At 30.4% G+C, this 20,685-nt stretch overlaps 2 protein-coding genes across 2 annotated transcripts in view; one reads left to right on the top strand and one right to left on the bottom strand.

Moving 5' to 3' along the window:
* The window catches only part of LOC100211727 (nose resistant to fluoxetine protein 6), a 46,615-nt gene extending 33,519 nt beyond the window's left edge, over nt 1–13,096 (top strand). The window contains exons 10-16 of the mRNA XM_065794848.1: nt 4,729–4,906; nt 4,991–5,070; nt 5,169–5,300; nt 5,392–5,518; nt 7,313–7,496; nt 7,988–8,130; nt 12,988–13,096. Coding sequence (XP_065650920.1) covers nt 4,729–4,906; nt 4,991–5,070; nt 5,169–5,300; nt 5,392–5,518; nt 7,313–7,496; nt 7,988–8,130; nt 12,988–13,092 — 949 coding nt within the window. The 3' untranslated portion in view covers nt 13,093–13,096. The remainder of the gene's footprint in view (nt 1–4,728; nt 4,907–4,990; nt 5,071–5,168; nt 5,301–5,391; nt 5,519–7,312; nt 7,497–7,987; nt 8,131–12,987) is intronic.
* A 3,082-nt stretch (nt 13,097–16,178) lies between these two features.
* On the bottom strand, nt 16,179–19,422 carry LOC136078955 (uncharacterized). Its single transcript, XM_065794749.1, has 2 exons — nt 19,317–19,422; nt 16,179–18,516 (listed from the first exon to the last, which is right to left on the bottom strand). The coding sequence occupies exon 2, from the start codon at nt 18,111–18,113 to the stop codon at nt 16,524–16,526; it is 1,590 nt and encodes a 529-aa protein (XP_065650821.1). The 5' UTR covers nt 18,114–18,516; nt 19,317–19,422; the 3' UTR covers nt 16,179–16,523.
* Nucleotides 19,423–20,685: the final 1,263 nt, after the last annotated feature.

Raw genomic sequence — 20,685 nt, 5'->3', positions numbered from 1 at the left:
TTCCAAAATTTGAATCAAATGATATTTAGGGGTTGTCATGTTTTGTCACATTTTAAAATGAGGTTAAAAAAGTAAAAAAAAAAAAATATTTTTTTAATTATTTATTATCAATTACTTATTATTATATGGTGGGTTGTGGATGTTTAATGTTAAAAAAACAATAATATAGTACTGTACTGTTATGTAATTACACTAGGCAATAATAGATCAATCATTTTCATCATTCAACAGTCATCTTCATCAGGGTAGACTTTGACGCAACTGGAAATTCCTTCCGGTGAAGATCAACCAATCGAAGAAGAAACTGCTTTTGGTTTTCATCTTTCGTAACGCTTTTGTTGAAGGATGTTATAAGTGCTATGCCTTGTTCCGCTCAATCGTTGACAACCTTCATTTGACGAACCTTGTGCTTCATTTCAAGATATGTTGAATCCATTTCCCACTCTGAAGATTCTTTCATTAAAAATGATTCAGCTTTTTCTTTGCCATTCTTCAAAATTAGATCGAAAAGTTCTGCGGTGCTTTGTGTAACTAAGGAAGACAATGTACTGTGACAATTAAATGTGGCAGCATCAAGTCTTTTGAGAGATTTCTGTTTTGGCTGTTGTTTCAGGTTGTTTGCCATGTCTCTCTTGGCGTTGTTGTTGACACGGGAATCAAAGAAAGCCAATCCTATTTAATGTTCAGAAAAATGCCACAGATGGCAATGAAAAGCTTTTGCTGCATTAATTGCAATTGTACAATTTGGATATTCTTGAATTCCTTGAAGAAGCTTGGCATCATTGAATGGTGCTCGTTCAGCTAACGGAGCTTCATTCCAAAACTGTCCGTATATAAATGTCACAAAAAGACTTATGTCTGTTATTCCTTTCTTATCCTTTGCAGTAATAACAAATTGATCCTGAAACAAATATATCTTCATACAATATATAGCTTTTGCCATCCAAAGTGCATTGTGTGTTGCACCTGGTGCCTGAAACTTTACATTAAACTCCGATGTTGCAGTTGATCCTCCAAGAAAAATAAGGTAAAATTCAAGAGTTCTAAGTAATCATCCCTGGGTTGACCTTTAATTGCTTCACCATAATACACTACCATTTCTTCACGGAGTTTGAGAAAAAAATCACAGTTATACAATTCTTCATTCCCTATAGTGAACACCTCCTTATTGATTGCTGGCCATTGCTTCTGGAAACGGTTAAAAATTCCAACTTCAGGTCCTCCACTGCTTCCAAATGCAGTCATGAAAATGGTGGAAAGCATGACTTCAAAGGCATGGTGTCTGCATGCTATCCATATAAGATTACGGTCAAGATTCTGCTCTATTATTGTGCAGGCACCAATGTTAAACCCAGTGTTGGATGAAGTAGTGTCAAAAACAAGTCCCTGAACAAGTTCTTCCAATTTCTAATCTTTAAGAGCCTTCATGCAAGCATCAGCCTGTTGCTCACGAGTATCTCGATCAATCTTTGGAACGCCCAGCAATTTTTCTACCCCACCACCATTCACAAGGATGGCAATCCTATTCACTTTTTTTTGACCACCAGTGATATCAGGTAAGAGCTTTCCATCCCAATGCAGAAGAAGTGGATCATCAAGAGAGAGAAATCAACCTTGTCAGCTGTAGTCAGCGATAAAAAAACAAATTTTGCAAATTTGTTTTTTTATCTAAAATAAAAAAACAAATTTGCAAAATTTGAGAGAATCACAAAATTTTACCAATGGTTAAGTCATCTTATAAAACATGGCAACCCCTAAAATTGCTTCTTTTAGTCTAATCTTTGGTACACATGATCCTAAGTGATAAAGGAACACAGGCAACCTTGAGGAGAATGCTTTTTTTGAACTTTTTTCTTCTATTACAATCTGAATCACCCAACACATACGTCACTTTTAACTACTTTTGACTTTCGTCCAATATTTGCGTGTTGGACGAAAGTCAAAACCATTAATTTAATTACAAATTAATCGTTTTTAAAAAAAACCACAAAAACGCAAATTTAATTGACCAGAATGTTTTTAAATACATTCTGAATGTTTTTAAAACATTCTGAATGTTTTTAACAATATAAACAATGTTTTTAGTTTTATTTTTTTTAATAAAATGTTTTTATTTTTTTTTACTGTAAATCATGCGCGGAGTGTTGCTACATCGACTATCTTATAGCCTGACTCACAAGGGAGTGCCGCTACATCGACTGACAAATAGCCTGACTCACAACGGAGTGCTGCTACATCTACTATCTTTTAGCCTGACCCGCAAGGGAGTGCTGCTACATCGACCGAGGGTTTGGTTTGGGCAGGCAGTCTATCAATTAATAAAAATAAAAATTCCGGTCTTGCATTTTAATTTTTACTTTTTGTCAACAAAATATGGAAAAAACTTTCGGACAACATATAAGAGTTCTATATATATATATATATATATATATATATATATATATATATATATATATATATATATATATATATATATACATATACACTGAGGCATATTCGTTTCGACGCATCAATTTTTTTCTCTTTGTCTTAATTTTTTTCTATGAATTGTCAACTGATATGCATGCAAGTTATTATCAAAATAATTGTTGTGTTGTGGGCTGATAAAAATTACAAAAAATTTTTCTGTGTCTTTTTTAACATGAGAGTATGTTTGATATACAAAAGTACATTTTTTAATTGGAATATATCTATAGACGCAGTCATATTTTTGACATTAAAAGATGGAAATTAGTAATGCGTATGTCCTCCATTACACTGGATCACCTCGAAAATTCTGCCTTTCATTGACTCCACTAGTCGTTGAAGTGTAGTTTGATCCAACTCGGATATGCTACAAGGATTTTACACTTTAACTCAGTAACAGTTTTAAATTGGTGTCCGGCTGCTTTAGCGTCATAAACTTTTCTTGATAGCATTCCCCACACGTTCTCGATTGGATTTAAGTCTGGGCTACAAGCTGGCCATTCGAGAACCGGGATGTTGTGGTCTTAAAACCATTTCATAGAATGACTAGATGTGTGAATTGCAGCATTATCTTGCTGAAATATGGCATTATCGTCCATGTTTTCATCCATATAAGTTATGAGAAGATCATCCAACATTTCTGTATACTTTATCGAGTTCATTTTAGATAAATGTGCAACATGTTTATTGGTGACAGGCAATAATAATTCATCCTTTATTTGTGTTGCGTTCAATTTATTTTTGTTGCTTCGAAGCGAATTCGATTAATTTGCCAATTTGTTAATACTTTATTGCCGTTTGTTGCTTTATTTACACCGAATTGTCACCTTTTGCAATGTAGTTTTGTACAATATGGTCAGATCTTCCAATTTTTCTTGCTATTTCTTGTATAGAAAGTGCTAGTGAGATTTCTGAGCCACGATATAAATTAATTTGTATTTTTTCAGCATCTATCAAATACTTTCCTTTAGGCATTTCGTATAATGCAATAAAAATGATACTGGCAAAGCAAGAGATCAAATTACACTAAAATTTATCAATTTATTTGTGTAAAAGTGATTAAAAATCAATAATGACCGTTATTAACCTGATTGCGTCTATAGGTAAATTTCAATTAAAAAATGTGCTTTTGTATATCAAGCTTACTCTCATGTTAATAAAGACACATAGAAAAAAAATTTTTGTGGTTTTTATTAGCCCACAACATAACAATTATTTTGCTAATAACTTGCATGCATATCAGTTGACAATACATAGAAAAAAGTTAAGATAAAGAGAAAAAAATTGATGCGTCTAAACGAATATGTCTCAGTGTGTGTGTATATATATATATATATATATATATATATATATATATATATATATATATATATATATATATATATATATATATATATATATATATATATATATATATATATATATATATATATATATATATATATATATATATATATATATATATATATATAGGGGAAAGCATAATAGTATCGAAAATTAACTGATCGAAAAAGTGAATAATATCAAAAAATAACTGACTGAAACCCATTTTAATGATTAAGATCAAAAATGTGATTTTCAAATATCGAAAAGTTTTTGTATCGAAGTTCACAAATGCGGAACAATATCGAAAACAATAAAAACTGAATAAGATCGCAAACTCATTTTAATGATTAACGTCGAAAATGTGATTTTCTGAATAATATCGAAAACAATAAAAATGGAATAAGATCGCAAACTCATTTTAATGATTAATGTCGAAAATGTGATTTTCTGAATAATATCGAAAACAATAAAAATGGAATAAGATCGCAAACTCATTTTAATGAGTTAACATAAAAACATAAAAACTTTTGTGCACATATGACTTTGAAAGTTGAAATTTCTATTTTATATATATATATATATATATATATATATATATATATATATAGTTTTGAATATTTATAAATAACTTTATCCTTTAAACTTTTTATGGTTTGTTGACATTAGCTGTAAATAAATCAATACATCTTGTTTTAAATCGTTTTATAAATAGCCAACAACACAACATTCAATATTTTTTGTACTATACTAATACCAATCAACTTGCTGCTAACTACTAGCCAATCAATTTGTCGCAAACTAAAATCCATTGTAGTTTTTTAAATTAACTCATTTAAATATAATTTAATAAATATGATTTTCTTCATTGGTTTTATGATTTATTATAAAAACTCTGTATGCATACATGGTTCTTATCTTTGCGTATATGATTTTTAGATTAACTCCTTCATATGCATATATGATTTTCTTCTTTGCATATATATTTCCTGTTTTATCAAGTGGTCCATTTTGGTATACAATGACATCACAGACAGCTCAAATTAAATCATGTGTATCTTATTGGTGGACTAACCTCTTGTATATTAATAATTTTTATCCAGATCAAACTAAAATGGTATTTAAATAGAAAAGTTTTTTTAAGTAGTTTACTTATTTCAAATGTATTTTATAACAAAACATTGTTTAATATGTGTTGCAGTGTGCTGGACATAGTTGGTATTTAGCAAACGATATGCAGTTTTATGTTTTAAGTCCAATAATTCTTTGGCTTATGTACAGGTAAGCTGTTAATAATGTTTGGTTTATGTACAGGTAAAAAAATTAAAACAAATAATTCATTTGTTAATGTTTTACTAATAGTTTTCAATTATTTTAAGATTCAAGCTCACTGGAACATTTATTGTTAACATTTCATTAATAATTGTATGCTTTATTATAAATGGAGTTTTAATGGAAAAGTTTGATGCTTCTCCTCTAGTATTACAAGGAGTAAATGACTTTGGAAATATGTATGTACAATCTCTTAACTTTTATATTTAAAAAAATAAATTTGTTATTTCTTCAAGCATTTAAATAATTTCATTAAATATTATCAAATAGGACGGTGTTGAGATATATGCAGTATATTTATATGAAGTCTTATGCACGTTATTCTCCATATTTGGTAGGACTGATGCTTGGTTATTTATTGATTAATAAGCATACATTATCTGGAAGATATAAATATGTAAGATTTGTTAATTTTTCATGATCACCTAATTTTTTTTAAAGTCATTGGTTTACTATATCTTTCAATATTAATTTGACTTAAGTCTTTTAAATTGTATTTATATTTCATATTGTTTATACTGCTTTATTTGTAACTTGTATAATAACAGCAGAAATTTTTTTAACTTTTGAAATAAATGATGTCAAAGATAAGAATCTCAGAGTTGATAAAAATGATGATTTCTTTTGTCGAAGACACAATCCAATTTCTTTTGTCGAAGACTCAATCCAATTTCTTTTGTCGAAGACTCAATCCAATTTTATTTGTCGAAGGCTCAATCCAATTTCTTTTGTCGAAGACTCAATCCAATTTCTTTGGTCAAAGACTCAATCCAATTTTATTTGTCGAAGGCTCAATCCGATTTCTTTTGTCGAAGACTCAATCCAATTTCTTTTGTCGAAGACTCAATCCAATTTCTTTTTTCGAAGACTCAATCCAATTTTGTTTGTCGAAGACTCAATCCAATTTTTCAATACCAGTCTCATCTTATGAAAATATTGAAATAGGAAAACGAATGCGTTCTTGATTTGTAGTAGATTTTTAATGTTTTAATGTAAAAGAAAAAATGATGAAAATATTGGGCTAATAGTTTGATGTTTGAAATTTTTTGAAATCTTGGAATAATAATTTGAGGATATGAAGATCCATATATAATCACATTAATATCACTCAGAGTTTCAAAATTTTGTCTTATTTTAAGTTGTTTAAGTTACTTTTATCTTGCATTTGCACATCACAGCCCTTGATAAAAAATATTAGAATAAATGTAAAAATTGAACATTATATATATTAACTAATGCATTATATAATATATTATTACTAACTTAAATAAGCTTTTTTTATGCATTACTATTATTCATCAATTTATATTAATTTATTTAAATATAAATAAATTATATAAATTGATGAATAATCAGTTATAGCTTTTATAATCAAAAATTGAATTAAAAATTTTATTTGGGTAATTTAAATTACGATTTCAAATTTAAGCAAGAAAAATTTAAATCAAAACAACCCTGAAAAACTAATTGAAAAAGCCAATCCAAATTTTAAAAAATTTAACCAATCCAAATTTAACAAAACCAAAATTAACAACCCTGAAAAAACATTTATTTTAACCTAAAATTACATTCACAATACTGATGTGAAAAATTAATTTCTAGATATTTAGTCTACAATACTTTTCACATAGTGATAAACTAATAAACAATTTTTCTAATTGTGGGTTTAAGCTAATTTTTCTAATTGTGGGTAGTTCATAATTCTGATGTAAAACTGTGGATTTGAGCTTAAGGTTTTAGCTGTGATCAAATTCTTATGGAAATTTTGTAAAATACTCTTTAAGTTGCAAAAATATTTAAAAAAATTACTGTTTAAAAATTAAAGTTTATTATCTAAACTTTATTTTTTTTTCCTTAACGAATATAAAGTTTGTTTTTATTAGTTATTTTATCTTTTTATTTGGAATAAAATGAGATTTGTTATGAACAAATTTATATTCACTTTTTTTTTATGTTTTACTTATTGAACATAAAACTGAGCAAAAACAATTGGTTGCTTTCTTACTGCTTCAAATTTAATTTTGCTTTTAATGTAGTTACAAATATAGTTTTGAGTTTTCTTTTTAAGAATTAATAGTTACATATATTAGCATATAACAACAAATATTAACAAGTGCTCGTGTATTTTTTTTTTGTTTTTTTTTTATTTGTGTATATTTTTATTAGTTTACTTTTGATTTTTCAATTTTAGTTTATCAACATTTTGGGTTGGTTTTGTGCCATTGTGACTGGTATGGCTGTTATATATGGGCCTTTTACTGTCACTGACCACAAATGGAGTCCTGCTGAAGTGTATACCTATGGTATTGCATTCAGATTTGTTTGGGCTTTAGCAGTTTCATGGGTTATTTTTGCTTGTCACACAGGATATGGAGGTTATTTACTGGGTTTTTTTTTTTGGTTTTTTTTTTATGTTTCTTTTGTCCTATTTAATCTTTTTTTTTGTGTGTGTGTGCGTTTTTGAAAAGCATCATATAATTTCATTCTTGAAAAACTTTATAAAACACATTGAGTTGTTGTAAAAAAAGCATTTTTACCACCACTTTAATTTATTAGCATTTCTACAACTAGTTCAATTTATTAGCATTTCTACAACCAGTTCAGTTTGTTACCAATTTGTTATATAAAATCAACTCATATTTAGATAGCTAATACAAACAATACTTCATTTTACAATTTATATTTAACAAATTTACCTTAGTTTTCTTTTAGTCAACTAGTTTAGGTCAAATACAACCAAGAGTTATATAAATGCAACTCATGTTTTACATTAAGTGAATACAACTATTTGTTATATAAACTCAAATCATTATTTAAGTTTAATTAATGTAAACATTTTTTTATATAAATTTAACTTATGTATTAGGTTTAGTAAATGATATAATAAGTTGGCGTGCATTTATTCCACTTGGACGACTATCTTATGGTGCCTATCTTTTTCATCCAATGGTTATGAATTTATACTTTGCTTCATTACAAGTTGCATTTGATATGACAGTTCTTAATTATGTAAGAGTTAATAATAAACAAATCTTTTTTACTATAAAATATTTACAATTTGTTTATATATATTTACATATGTGTGTATATATATTTACATATGTGTGTATATATATATATGTGTATATATTAGGGATATGACTTTTTAATTTTTTTCAAATAAAATGTTTCCTGTATCATAAATCGATGAACTTTTACCTAAAATCATGAAAAAAGGCCCAAATAGCTTTCTGCAACAAAAAAAGGTCACCCCCAAAATAAAAATTTGATTTACCATTTTTATACATTCATTTTTGACCGATGTTTTAATCTTAAGCTTAATTCTCAGCTTAATTCTATTTATTTCATTATTTTGTTATGAATTTATAAATATAACGCCACATGTTACCATGGCAACGAAACGGCTGTGTGCCGGCAAATACTTGGAATTGTTATGTGATGACGTCATTGTGTTACCACGGTGATATAGACGACTGTAACAGACTGTAGAAGATTATAGAACTTAGTAGAACATTCTGGAAGCTCTAAATAATTATATAAGCGAGCTGCTGTCAGAGCTCAGTGTTGTAATGTGAATAGTTCTATGAAGTACTCTGCGTGTAACTGAGCTAATAAGGAACTACTGTAGCGAACTAAAGACGCTGTAAGTGTACGAAGTATAAGTAGTTGTAGCATTATCGTTAGGATACGGACTGGATTATCGAACTGTTTCATCAACATTGACTGGATTATCGAACTATAATTGGATTACTATACAGTTAAAGTATTTTATTAATTAAACGACTTTATTAAACGGATATTTACGCTCAGCTATCCGTAAAGTCGTAACAATATTATATGATGTCTCACAAGAAAAGTCATACCACAGTAACAAAGAACAAGAAGACTTGGACTAAAAATTTGGTGAGATTTCAAGAGTCACACAGAAGAAGAGGAAGCGTGGCTGTAGAAGAACATTCACTCGATGAAAAATCCAGAATACCACTTCAATTGCAGATCGTAGGAAGATACCAGTTTCTCGGAGCATATGTTAAAGGAAGAAAAGAACGAATAGACCAAATTTCTAAGGAAATTACAAAATTGTGGGACAATAAACTGAATTTTCCACGTGTGTCTGATCAAGTGATAAGAGCAAAGCTTATGAAGGTGCTGAAGGTCTATGATGAATGTGTCAAGCGTGGAAAATATGATGTTCTCAATGCATTATTTGACATCACGAAAGTGAATGGCCAGTGGTTATCCTCGGAAGATAAACGTCTATACCACCTACAAAAAGAAAGTAAAGGACAGGTGGGGTACTCAACAGGACAAGTGGCAAGTAAAGAAACCATTCACCCTTCCAAGAGAAGGAAAGTCCAGTCTGGAACAGCAATACCTTCCACATCACAAGTCCTGTCTACCACAGACAGTGGTACTGAATCTGAAAACTGCAAAAGTAAGAGTGAAGATGATGAAGACGACGGTGATAAAGACGATGATGAGGACACTCAGAAAAAAACTAGAAAGCACTACAAAAGTAAATTTGCTGTAAGTATGGTTACATCAAGTGGAGTTTCCACAAAGAAAGCTGCTAAAATATGCAATGTATTATCACAACAAGGTATTGATATTCCAACTCCAAGTCAATCAGCAATTTACAAGTCCATATTCAAAGAGGCAGGTAAATTAAAAAAAGAAATGATACAACAACTTAAAATGGAACAGTGGTCCTTACACTTTGACGGCAAACGAATAGATGATAAGGAATATCAGGTAGTTGTACTTCAGAATGAAAGAACTGACGTGAAACTTGATGCACTGCGTTTAAAAGATGGCAAAGCTGAAACTGTTGCTGAAAAAATTGCCAAACTTATTGATGAATACAATTTGTGGAATTCAATTAAGATGATCATTACTGATACAACAAACGTCAATACTGGGAAGAGAAATGGAGTTGTTGTGAAGTTGCAACGTATGTTTAAATTAAAGGGTGTCACAATACCACAATTTATCGGTTGTCAGCATCACGTACTAGACAGGATTCTCCGTCTGGTGATGGACGAAGAACTTGGGGGTGATACCAAATCTCCAAACATTGAATACCCATTTGTGTCTGAACTGTTGAATAAGTATGATGAACTGAAGGATAAGTTTGTGAATGGAACTGTAGAAATTCTTGATAAATCAGGGTGGAGAGACGATATGAAGTTTTTGTACCATTTAACAAGAGTGTTTAGGTTCTATGAAGAACAAAGAAACTTCCCTCTGATTCACTTTCAGAACATTCCTAATATGAGCAATGCCAGATGGAACTCAAGAGCCATTCTCGCCATTCTGGCGTTCATTCTTATGCCTGAAGCGAGAAAGAATTTGGAGAAGGTTTGCAGGTTCATTTCATATGAGTGGGCAGAACATTGGTTTAGTAGTCAAAAGTACAATGACAATGACTTCAAGAATTTATCTGATGTATTGAAGCCTTACAAAAAGGCATTGCAGTCATTCAAAAATCACTGGAAGAAAGAGCCATCCGTGATCGACATACCACGAAGTAATCAGATAGCTGAACGTGCAATCAAGGTGATGCAAGACCTGTATGCTTCCTGCAGAAAGAAAGACAAACTGCAACTTCGATTCATTCTAAGTAATAAGCGCTAGACTCTTTATGAGACGTGAGCATCATGTGACCCATGTACTAAACACAGTAGGCCTATAGACACAGACAGTTATGTATATTGTTGTACTAGACGCTTTGATACTGTTAATTTTGTAATACTTGTATAATTATATATCACATAATGTTTTTTGTTATATCACAGTACATGTTGCATAAATAAATAAAATAACAACAGGAGTATGACTCTTACAACATCTTCAGCCTTTAATATTCATTTACTGTACAAAAGTGTACCTATTGAAATTCGATTTTTTGGTTTTGGGGTGACCTTTTTTCAAAATATGTCAAAATGAAACATCTATTCGTTCTTTTTACATAAAAGTTCATTGAATTACGATACAGGCCTAGTAGGTTGCAAAAAAGTCATATCCCTAGTATATATATATGTGTATATATATATATATATATATATATATATATATATATATATATATATATATATATATATATATATATATATATATATATATATATATATATATATATATATATATATATATATATATATAAAACTATTTACTTCGATATTAAAATAATGCTATTAATGGAAAGTGTGACATTTGTTAAATAATGATAAATAAATTATTTAGGGTGACATTTGTTAAATAAAGAATATTATTGGCTTCAAGGAATTTTTATGATAAATAAAAAAAAGCCATTTAGTTTTGGAAGGCCACTGAACATCATGAAGCTCTCTATCTTTAGCCTTCTGCAAGAAGTGCAAATTCTGCCTAAGAAAAAAATAACATGTCTAATGTTTTAATAAGATCAATAATGAGATCAAGAAGGTTAAAGAGACTTTAGATAAAACCTTTCTCATAAATATGAATGTAAAGGAAGTTCTTACATTCAAATTGAACACTTATCTCTTCAATAAACAATATCAAATGGTTAGAAACTCAGTTCTTGTACACTCTGACTCAACTTCTTTCTCCGTTTTCCTTTTTCAGAGTTTAAGAGTTAAGAGAGTCTTGTAACTATGTAATAATGTAACTATGTAGTAATGTAACTATGTAATAATGTAACTATGTCATAATGTAGTCTCCTCAACATTAGTGGCACTCTTGGTCTTAGAGAGTTAAATAATATTTAAAAAAATAAAAGTTTATCCCACCTTGTATAATATTTAAATAAGAAAAACGAAATGCTATTTTGAAAATATACATTTTTCTGAGATTTCTGCAAAGGACACTCTTCAAAACATGTTAAATCACTGTTAGTAGAGTATCTGAAATGATTGCTATGTCAAAATGTGGTAAAGATAGCAAAGTATCTGGAGTTTTATATGGAAAAATTGATTTTGATGTAGCAACAAGCCAAAGAAATTATAGAACTTAGGCATGAGTAAAGCCTTTTCAGTATAACTTTTATGTTTTAATTGTTCAAGGTAGGAGATGCCGATATTTAGAAAAAATGAAAACCTTTCAAGTTTTCACTTTAGTAGACCTTTCCATCTATACTATAAAAAAAAAGTCCAATATTATACAGAGAAAAATCAGAGTTTAGAGATGTTTTGCAGATTTTTAATATTGTAGGTGACCTTTATAATCAGCTATAGAATTGATCTTACAATGTTTGATAACAAAGTGGTTAACGCACTTACAGATACAAAATCCGCTCATGCGTGCAATAATAAATGCTGGGTATAAAACAATAAAAGCTGGTTTGGGCAATAGCAATGATGGCAGTATTGCCAGAGCTACTAAAGTTGATTGTGATATAATCAAAAGACTGCATAATTTTCTCATAACTATATCTTGTGGATAAACTATTAGTATCAATGAATTAGGTTTATACTTCACTGAAACAGCTAATCGTATAGTGAGTTGGCACGGTTGGTATGTTATGTTTCCTATTGTGCACAAAATACACAGTTTAGGTGCACAAAATACACAGTTTAGGTTTTTAAATTCATTGCAATATAAACAATAAAATAAGTATAATAATTTTCAGGTTTTTTTCTTTGTGTATCAACTTTCTTAAAAAATCATATTTATACAAATATTATGTAGAATAATGTATAAAAAAAAATGTTTTTGAAGATTATAAAACTTTAAAATGATCATTTGTCAAAGACGCGTAAAAAATATTTTAAAAATTATTATTTCAACATATAACATATTTACGATGTTTGTCAAGTTTTATTAATGTCCTTATCTCAATTACGACAATTATTTGAGAAGTAATTATCAACTTTTTTCTTCTTCTAACAGGCATATACATTTGTGGCGATATCTGTATTTTCGTTTGTCTGTGGTTATATCTTGTTAGTTTGCATCGAGATTCCTGTTTATAATCTTGAGATGCTTTTTTTCTAAAGTTTTTAAATTTTATTTGTGCAATATTGTTATGACATTAATAACAGTTTTTAAAATTGAATAGTATCCAAGAAAACATTTTTTTTTTTTTCATATATTAAGTTCAATTACTTTTTATATAAATAAAACTTTCTTGCAAGGTTTGACTTTTGGCTTTAGAGTGTAGTTTATTTATCAGGATATAATAATTTCATAATAATTTATAGATTATGTTTACAATTTATAGATTATGTAATTTTAAAGCAATTGATTATGTTATTTTATAACTATTGATTACGTAGTTTTATAATAATTTATTGTTTATGTTTTTATGTTTAGATTTGAGAAATAATAGATACAGTTTTGAAAATAATTTATATAAGTTTTGAATTTTTATAGTTACTATTTTTATACATTTTTATACAAATAATTATTTTAATTTTTTGTTTTCAATCGTCGCTTCCTATATCAAGAGTATCTGCATCTGCAATTAATGCTAATTAATGCTAGCAAAAAAATACTTTAATTGAGCATTTAATTGAACTTGCTTCTGAATTGAGAGGTCCGTGGTTTAATGTCTATAATATTTGTAACATCAGTAATGAAAAGAGCGCGACCTTGTTAAATGCTTCAAGGTGGTGCTCTGTGATTCACTGAAAATGATTTTTAGAGCAAATGCAGATAAAAAAAAATAATATACTTAGACATTTGCATTGATCAAAATATTACATGATGGCATTATTTTGACTATATTTCTACTAAATTAGCCTGAAGCATTGGAATTCTATATGCTGTAAAATACAATTGATAGGCCGGGTGAATAAAAAAAAGCAATTGCTTTTACTTAGTAATTGGTCAGCTTTACGTAAATAAAAATTCGATGAATTTTCCTCAAATTTTTATTCACGTAAAGCTGAGCAATTACTTGGCGTTTTTAGAGTAAATTGCTTAGCTATACTCTAAAAACGCTAAGTAATTGCTCAGCTTTACGTGAATAAAAATTTGTGGTTATGATATATAATGTTCTATGTTCCGTTGTTAAAATGACCAAGATTTACAAATTTTTAAAAATTCTTAAAATCTGTTAAAAAGGCAATTTTTTTTTAGTTAAGGCAGTTTTTTTACATAAAATCTATGCATAAGTTTAGTCTCAAAAATAATAATCTGTTTATTGAATTTTTTTGTCAAACTATAAAAAAGAGAAAAAAAGGTCTTTAAAACTAAAATTCACCCGACTGCGTTGTGTCACATACACACACACCGTAAAATTGCCTCTGCACTCAACTCTGTTTTTCTCCATTTTGTGCAACTACTATTTTCAATCTTTTCTTTTCATAATTTTCACAATAAAAACAAATGTCTTTTTATTATTGCAAGAAGTTTTATCTCAGAATTTTAGTTCCAGAGTTTTGATACATTTTAACAATTTTTCAAAAGTTTAACACTCCATTCCTCGTACATGACTTTGATCTTGTTACTTCTCTCCAAAATTATTGGAAAAAAATTTTTCCACCTACTCATTTTTTGAATCAAATGACTTCTCTTAAAGTTCTTTCTCTTCCTGTCGTTCTAAAGAAACAATTTAATCTACTGTAAGACATCCAAATCACGTCAGCTTCCTTAGCTTCAGTTTTTTTCTTTTATTGCCAGAAAACATGGTTCAGATAACATTTTCGTCACAGTGTGACAAATGTGTGGTCCAGACAATATTCTTGTCACACTGTAACGTATTTTTCAGAATTCTCTTAATTATTCTTTAAAGTGAATAACAACTGCTTAGTAGAACTTTTTTTCTCCTCTTGAGTTCAATAACTCACTCTTTATCAATCGCTTCGAATTTCAATCATCTTTTTTTATTGGTAAGCTGCTAACCGTATGTTTAACCGAAAAAAAGTTCAATTGAACATAAGATGGAAGCAGTGAAGCAACTGCTGTAACTCTTGGCATATTAAAAAATTTTGATAAAGTCGGGCATACTGGTTTTCGCCATAAGCTTGCTTCATATAGTGTATCTCCATAAGCTTGCTTCATATAGTGTATCTGTAAAAGTTTATTTATTTTTACTAAAGTAAAGTAACGCTGCTATAGTTATCTTTTTCTAAAACTCTTCTACAGCTTGTGGTTCAGACAATATTGCTGACATACTAACGAAGTTGTTCCGCCACTCTTTAAAAATTGTTCCGCCACTCTTTATAAAGTTGTTCCATCACTCTTTTAAACTATTTAACTATACTAGTGCTTAACAAAATCTTGCTCTCCTGCCTGCTTAAAAATGTGGTTAAAACTTTGAAAAGCTCTGTGGCCACTCAGACCCCTCCGACTCTAATCAGTCTTCATACTATTATTAGCAAAGTCTTTTTCAATTAATAAATTTATAACATCTCGAATCTGACAACTTTTTCTCCTACGAAAACGAAAAACACGAAATTTCAATCCCTTTTTCTACTGCTGACTTATATACCGTTATGGCAGAAAAGTTCTATCGTTCATTAGATGGAAGCGATGAGACAAACGCTGTTGCTCTTGGCATTTCAAAAGCTTGTGTTAAAGTCTGGAATGCTAATATTGTCAATAAGCTTGTTTCATACAGGGTAGAGTCGCCGATTATAGACCACTTTTGTTGCAGAGTGTATAATTCACTCACTTTTGCTTAAATAGTTAACTTTTATATTGTAAACCACTTCTTACCTTCAGCTGAACATATTATATGAAGCTTGTAGTGGTTGATTTATTAATAATTATAAAATGTGTCAAAAACGTAAGTGGTCCATATTGGGGGTACTTTAAGCTTGTGCTCCAAATATGGACCATTGAGGTTCCTATTATGGACTATAAACGGTTATAAACGGTTTGACTTGGTCATTTAAACAAATTATATACACACTAAAGATAGAATTATTAGAATATAAATACTCAAGAGTATGTAAGCTTCTAATTTTTAACAGGTTTTTAGATGTCCTTTTTGTAAAAAAAAAAAAGTTATTAAGTTCAAGCCAGCCACCATTTATTTGATTCTAATTCTACCAGTCTCATGCACATGTATGCATACACTCAGTTTTATTTATAAAGTGTTTTACTATTTTAACATTTAGCACACACAAAAACATGAATACTGATGTCTAATAATATTTCAAAATTTATTTACAAAGTTCACAAATAAAGTCACAATCTGAAGTTCCTGCGTATTGTTCATGTGCCCATCTTTTACAGGATCGACAGCATACCATATTTTCTATGTTACATTCTCCACACATAAAACAAAGCCATGAACTTTCATTTAAAATACTGGTACTAGTTGTTGAATTCATTTTGGGTTTCTTACATTTCTTTACTACTTTTTCTTTAATTATTTTTGTGTTTTTGGACTTTTTAACTTTTGTGTTTGTATTTGGACTTTCCTGTAGGAACAGCTTTTTATATGGACTTGAAGTAAGAATTTCTGACTGTTCTTTTCAACGCTTCCTTTTGCCTGCACCCTTTGGGGGAAGAACAGGGACCAGTCTCTGAATTAGAGACAAAGCCCGGATGTAAAAAATTAGTGCGTCATAGTGCCCAGAGTTATTTTCAAACATGGTGTACTTCACTGTGATGGGGTTACCACTATGTTCTTCACCATACATCAGCACATTCCTGTTTGCATTGTGAATCACAATTTTTGTTTTCAGAAGACAGGAGATCTGATTTATCTCCCATTCTCCCACAAACGAGTCTGGTTTGGCAATGTGAGCAATACGCTCTTCTAACAAGTTAAAGTGAAGATGCTGGGGTTGGTCAGTATTTAAGGCATCCCCGTGCATGTCAACAGACAAAATTTCCAAATTAGATATCAAATGGCTAACAAACTGATTACGAAGTGAGTCAGCCATAGCAGTTTTGTTCAGATGAAGCAGTGGACTGACCAGCTTGCCGTTTAATCGCTGAGCTGACTGAAGATCTGGTGTTGTGCACACAACAACTGACCTAAAAAAACATTTTCCATCAGAGTAAATTGGGATAAGCAAAAAATTTTCCAGCACCTGTGGCAGAACTGTTTTGGAATGGGACGTTTCAACAGCCAGTGACACTGGGTGGGTCACATAAGTTGCTGGTTTTGGAACCATCTCATCCATTATGCCTGGAAGTGGTGGCGCACCCTCCTGGTCTTGTGCTGGTCTAGTTACACATACCAATGCTGATATCGAAGCTTCCTGGGCTTGTGCTGGTAATGTCCCTGATGTAAGTGGTGAAGACAGCATGGTCTCGCGGTCTCCTGCTTGAGAAGCAAATGATGGCGCATAATCCTGAGGTTTAAAAACATCTCGTGAGCATGGCCAAATTCCACACGATGCAAAACCATTAATTGCTGTTGACATGGTAGCAGCCTTTTCATATGCCAGATGAAAAAGATTGGCCACCTGATATGAACTCACTGAACGTCCTGGATTTAGTCTCAGCCATTTTTCCACCTCCTGGTCGTAGTAGACTTGAAGGGGCTTAAAAAAAGCTTTATCCAGAGGCTGCAGTTTGTGTGTTGTGTGAGGTGGAAGTGACAACATTATGACATTGTTGTCAATGGCAAGCTGAATGGCCTCAAAATTTTTAGTATAGGATTTGTGGCCATCTAAAATAAGTAAAACCTTATCATCTTTTGTTGGCTTAACATGACTGATGAACATTCTCATCCTCTGTACGAAAAGTTCAGAATTTATCCATCCTGAATCAGAACATGTTACAATGCTGCCTTCTAGTGCACCATCTCCCAGTTCATCAGGAACCCGTTTTCTTTTAAATACAATCATTGGTGGAACATAATGTGTTCTACCAGCATTTACGCAACAGACAACTGTTGTGTTAACACCCCTTTCTGCACTGGCTATGCTACCTATCTGTTTTTTGCCTTTTAGGCCAAGCACGCGCTGGCATTTCTTTTGCACGGTTGAAATACCAGATTCATCAATATTGTAAATGTTATTGGCCTTGAGGCAATGATCTTTTATTAAATTTTCTAGTAAATTAAAAAACCTGTCAACATCCCCCAGGTTGAAGCCGCTGGCTCGCGACATGGAAGTAGCTTCTGGTTGGCGGAGGCAGAGGTCAGGGAACCTGGTTAAAAATTTGTAATACTACTTTTTCCCAGCTTAACCTTTATCCTTATTGAATGGGTGATTTAAACCCTTGTGTTCTGCAACTTCAAATGCCAGAGTCATTAAATCTTTCCTCGACATTCCGAAAAACATGGCCTCTAATTTTAAAACTAGGTTGTGTATTTCTAGCTCAACATCCGCAGGAAGGATAGTACTTCTGCCTAGCATTTTAAAGCCGTAAGCAAACTTGTTAGCATTATCAAAATGCCTCTTTAGAGTTGCTTTGGGGATACCGTATGTGGCTGCACATTTGTTCAAGCCAATATCGCCATTTCTGTACGCCTTAATAGCACGTTGAAGATCATTATTAGACCAGCAGCCCCTGATTAAAAAAAAAAGATTGAAATAAATTGTAGGACAGGGCAAAATTTTAAAAATAAATTTGTCTAAATTTACCCACTACAATCTACCACTACAAATATAATACTTAATAAATATTTATCATTATTTATTATTATTAATAGGCTATTATTATTATTATTAATTTAATTTTAATCATTAGGCCTATAGCCTATAACTATAATAATACTATAATATTAATAATGATTCTTAATTATTTTTAGACCCTTAGCCTTATAATTATATCTTAACTTATATTAATATATAATTATCTAATTTAAATTTATTAGGTCAATTATAGTAATAGTAAATACTTAGTAGATCTATAATTACTATAATTAAATAATTATAATCTATTATAGATTCTATAGTCTGGCTATAGCCTAGTCAAATTTCAAATACTAATAATAATCAAAGATTAAAATAAAACATAAGATTAAGATAATTTAATTTAATAATAGCCTATGATAAAATAATAACATCCAAGAGAATAAGAACTTATGTTCCCCAATATGGACTACAGTTTCCTATCTTGAACCACTGGTCCATTTTAGGGACAGCAGTTGGTCCATATTGGGAGAACCACATGGGCATCTAATTTTACTAAATAAAACCAAAACGATGTCATTTGGAGCAACACGCTTGTATTTAGTAAGAAATGAAATGAAAAAGCTTTCCATTTAGCATAGAAGCATTGTCCTGGTTCATTTATTTGTAGAATGACACACAAAAAAAAGCGAGTGTACTTTTAGAAAAAAATAACCAAATAAAATACTAATTTACCTTTTTGAAGTAATCTTGCTGACCGCCACACAGTGGGCCAGAATGCACTTTTACTGGACAAAATTCATAACTAATTTAATATTAGAGTTATATTCACTAAAATTAGTATGAGTACTAATATGATGTCTGCGCTTTTTATCAAGGTAATATTTTTTTATTTCGTTGCTATGGATACCTTTATTTTGCTTAGCAACAACCTACTTTTGTTATCTGCAGATATTTTATAAGTGCTATATTCACTAAATTTGGCATGAGTACCAATATGAGATCACACTTCTTACAAAAGTGATAATTTTTTAAATTTAGTTGTTATGGATACTTATATTGCTTAGTTACCGGATACTTTCCTTAGTTACAAAGTGGTAAATTGATATTTGAATATCTTATCGGATTTTTGACCCACCTATATTGAATAACAATTGAGTATTTAGGTAAATAATGTTTTAGGAATAATAAAAGCAAAAAATAGTGCAAGAAAACGTTATCAATTTTAAATTACATCAAAAAATTATAAAACAATAATATCGTTTGAAGATTGTTTAAGTTATTGTAAAACATCTGAAGGAAATGCTTTATGATTTCTTTGGTGTGATGTTGATTTACGCAATGATGAAATACCAGGATCACTGGAAACTAGGAGTCTATTGATAAGATCAGTATTTGTTGCTTTTCTGGATGTTTTTTGGCTGAAATTTTCGCGATAAGATTTAAAGTCTTTATTTCTAGCCTCTTGAGCTTTCTCTGACATAAGTCCGATGGGTAATGTAAGGCTTTTAATTATCTCATGTCCATGTATCAATACTTTGTGAACTGATTGAGCCATGTAATACCATAGATAAAGGGACACATATAGTCTCAAAGTGTCAAAACAATTATCCTTGAACTTTAAGCAGTCTATTTCATATCCTGAAGAGACCGTTACCAAGATAATGTAAAATCTGAATATAAGGTTTTGGTCAATACCCAGAATTTCAGCTGTTTGTTCATATGCTGCAAAAGCACGCCTTGAGGTATTGCCATCATTACTTGTTCCAGAACCACCACTTTTAGGGAAATCAACAACAAGTCCCATTTTGTTCATAAAATCAGTCTGAATCTTTTGTTTAGCTACAGATGCTTTTTCTATGTGTTCTTTAGATCTTGTTTGCCACTTTCTTGTTTCTTTTTTATATGCAATGTGCAATAACATCTCAAAAAATCGAATCCATGCATGAAGACTGGAAAGACCATATTTGAACTCTCTGTTAGTATAATCTATATTAAGGATATCAAGACTATTCATATTTTTTGGAGAGACACCACACACTGAACAGCATTGGTATGAGTTATTTTTCTCAGATAATATTGTTTGAACCTTCCCATCAATCAT

Source organism: Hydra vulgaris, chromosome 04 (assembly GCF_038396675.1).
Source record: "Hydra vulgaris chromosome 04, alternate assembly HydraT2T_AEP".
Lineage (NCBI taxonomy): Eukaryota > Metazoa > Cnidaria > Hydrozoa > Anthoathecata > Hydridae > Hydra > Hydra vulgaris.
This window is presented reverse-complemented; position numbering and strand designations above follow the sequence as displayed.

Coding starts and splice junctions, on each gene's coding strand:
- LOC136078955 (XM_065794749.1), bottom strand. CDS start 18,113: ATGTCGCGAGCCAGCGGCTTCAACCTGGGGGATGTTGACAGGTTTTTT.